The sequence below is a fragment of the Nansenia antarctica genome (assembly GCF_963989245.1).
Source record: "Nansenia antarctica genome assembly, chromosome: 9".
In the NCBI taxonomy this organism is placed as follows: domain Eukaryota; kingdom Metazoa; phylum Chordata; class Actinopteri; order Argentiniformes; family Microstomatidae; genus Nansenia; species Nansenia antarctica.
In genome coordinates, this window is record NC_137679.1 from 46,705,420 (window position 1) to 46,707,919 (window position 2,500).

At 48.1% G+C, this 2,500-nt stretch overlaps 1 protein-coding gene across 1 annotated transcript in view; it reads left to right on the forward strand.

Moving 5' to 3' along the window:
- The window catches only part of mcm8 (minichromosome maintenance 8 homologous recombination repair factor), a gene marked incomplete at both ends in the record, with an annotated part of 50,593 nt that overhangs the window by 14,899 nt on the left and 33,194 nt on the right, over positions 1-2,500 (forward strand). Inside the window, one exon of the mRNA XM_080539126.1 lies at positions 1,573-1,718. Within this exon, the coding sequence (XP_080395252.1) occupies positions 1,573-1,718 (146 nt within the window). The remainder of the gene's footprint in view (positions 1-1,572; positions 1,719-2,500) is intronic.

A 2,500-nucleotide genomic window follows, 5' to 3' on the forward strand; every position in this document is an offset into this window, starting at 1 on the left:
TGGGGAAAAAATCGAATTGCGATTATTTGGACAGATATCGCGATTGCGATTAATTTGCGATTTTTTTTTTTTAAATAGCAAAAAAAAAAAAAAAAAAAAAAAAAAAGGGGAGTTTTTGTAAAGTGTGGCCATATCTCCGGCTAGGAAGGTCGTATCAACGTGCAGTTTGTTTGTACGTCTTCAGGGGACTTAGAGGCTCCCTCCTCTAGCACCCCCACAGCCCGAGCTACGAGTGAAAGAACTAAACTTACATTGGGTTGCTTTAAAGTTGGGTTGCTTTAAAATCAAGCTTCAGATTAAAACATGTGATGGAGCATTACTAACCTGACTCAGGTGGTTTGTTTCACACAACCATCTAGGAAAGCTTAATTGGAAGCTGTTTGGAAAAGGGCAGGTACTTTCAAAAAATACTTGGCAGGTGATTGGATGAATCTATCTATCACCTATTTTCAGAGAGCATTACCACATGATACCATCAAACTATTAACTGCTCTAATTCTAATGCAAGGATGAGAACTTAAAAGATATGAATTGGGACAACATATTTATTTATGTTTTTTTTAAACAGCAACACCATTTTGTTTCTCTCAACAAGTGTCTTTTTTTTTTACGTTCATTGACGTTGACGTTCATTGACGTTGAATCCGACGCGCTGTATGACGTATCCCATACGGGTAGTGGTGTTTCTCAACCCTCTCCTCGGGGCGCCCCAGCCGCTCCACATATTTGATCTGTTCCACCACCAGCACACCTGATTCAACTAATCAAGTCCAAAGCAATTATGATTTGGACTTGATTAGTTGAATCAGGTGTGCTGGTGGTGGAACAGATCAAATATGTGGAGCGGCTGGGGCGCCCCGAGGAGAGGGTTGAGAAACACATAGTGAGTTGGACTTGTGATCGGAAGGTTGTGAGTTCAAATCCCGCCTGAAACCACACCACTACTAGTGTGCCCTTGAGTAAGGCACTTAGCCCTCAGTTACTCCAGGGGGAATGTCCCTGTAATTCGTAATTGTAAATCGCTTTGGATTAAAAAAGCGTCTGCTAAATGGCAAAAAAAAAAAAAAAAAAAAAAAAAAAATTTGTAAAAAAAAAAAAAAAAAAAATCGCAGGCAAATCGCAGGCTTTGCGATTAGCTAATCGCGTCATTTCAAATCGCGATTTCGATTTAAAATCGATTAATCGTGCAGCCCTAACACACACACACACACACACCACACACACACACACACACACACACACCACACACACACACACACACACACACACACACACACACACACACACACCACACACACACACACACACACACACGACACACACACACACACACACACACACACACACACCACACACACACACACACACACACACACACACACACACACACACACACACCACACACACACACACACCACACACACACACACACACACACACACACACACACACACACACACACACACACACACACTCCCTCTGTACAGTCCACACCCTCAGACTGTATGTCCTCTAGGATCTGTGGTGGTCTCCCCTGTTTGACTACGTTTCCCATGATGCCTTGCGGCCCAGGGTGCAGGAGCTGGTTGGAGGCGAGCAGCGGGAGGCGGGGCGGATCCCCCGGACCGTGGAGGCGGAGCTTAGAGGAGACCTGGTGGACTGCTGCGTCCCTGGAGACACCGTGACCGTCACTGGCACTGTGGAGGTGTCCCAGGAGGGTAAATATGACCCTGACTCTGACCCTGTCACTGTGGCGGTGTCCCAGGAGGGTAAATATGACCCTGGCTCTGACCCTGTCACTGTGGAGGTGTCCCAGGAGGGTAAATATGACCCTGACTGTGACCCTGTCACTGTGGAGGTGTCCCAGGAGGGTAAATATGACCCTGACTGACCCTGTCACTGTGGAGGTGTCCCAGGAGGGTAAATATGACCCTGACCCTGACCCTGTCACTGTGAAGGTGTCCCAGGAGGGTAAATATGACCCTGACTGACCCTGTCACTGTGGAGGTGTCCCAGGAGGGTAAATATGACCCTGACCCTGACCCTGTCACTGTGGAGGTGTCCCAGGAGGGTAAATATGACCCTGACTCTGACCCTGTCACTGTGGAGGTGTCCCAGGAGGGTAAATATGACCCTGACTGTGACCCTGTCACTGTGGAGGTGTCCCAGGAGGGTAAATATGACCCTGACTCTGACCCTGGCACTGTGGAGGTGTCCCAGGAGGGTAAATATGACCCTGACTGTGACCCTGTCACTGTGGAGGTGTCCCAGGAGGGTAAATATGACCCTGACTCTGACCCTGTCACTGTGGAGGTGTCCCAGGAGGGTAAATATGACCCTGACTCTGTTACTGTCACTGTGGAGGTGTCCCAGGAGGGTAAATATGACCTGACTCTGACCCTGTCACTGTGGAGGTGTCCCAGGAGGGTAAATATGACTCTGACTCTGACCCTGTCACTGTGGAGGTGTCCCAGGAGGGTAAATATGACCCTGACTGACC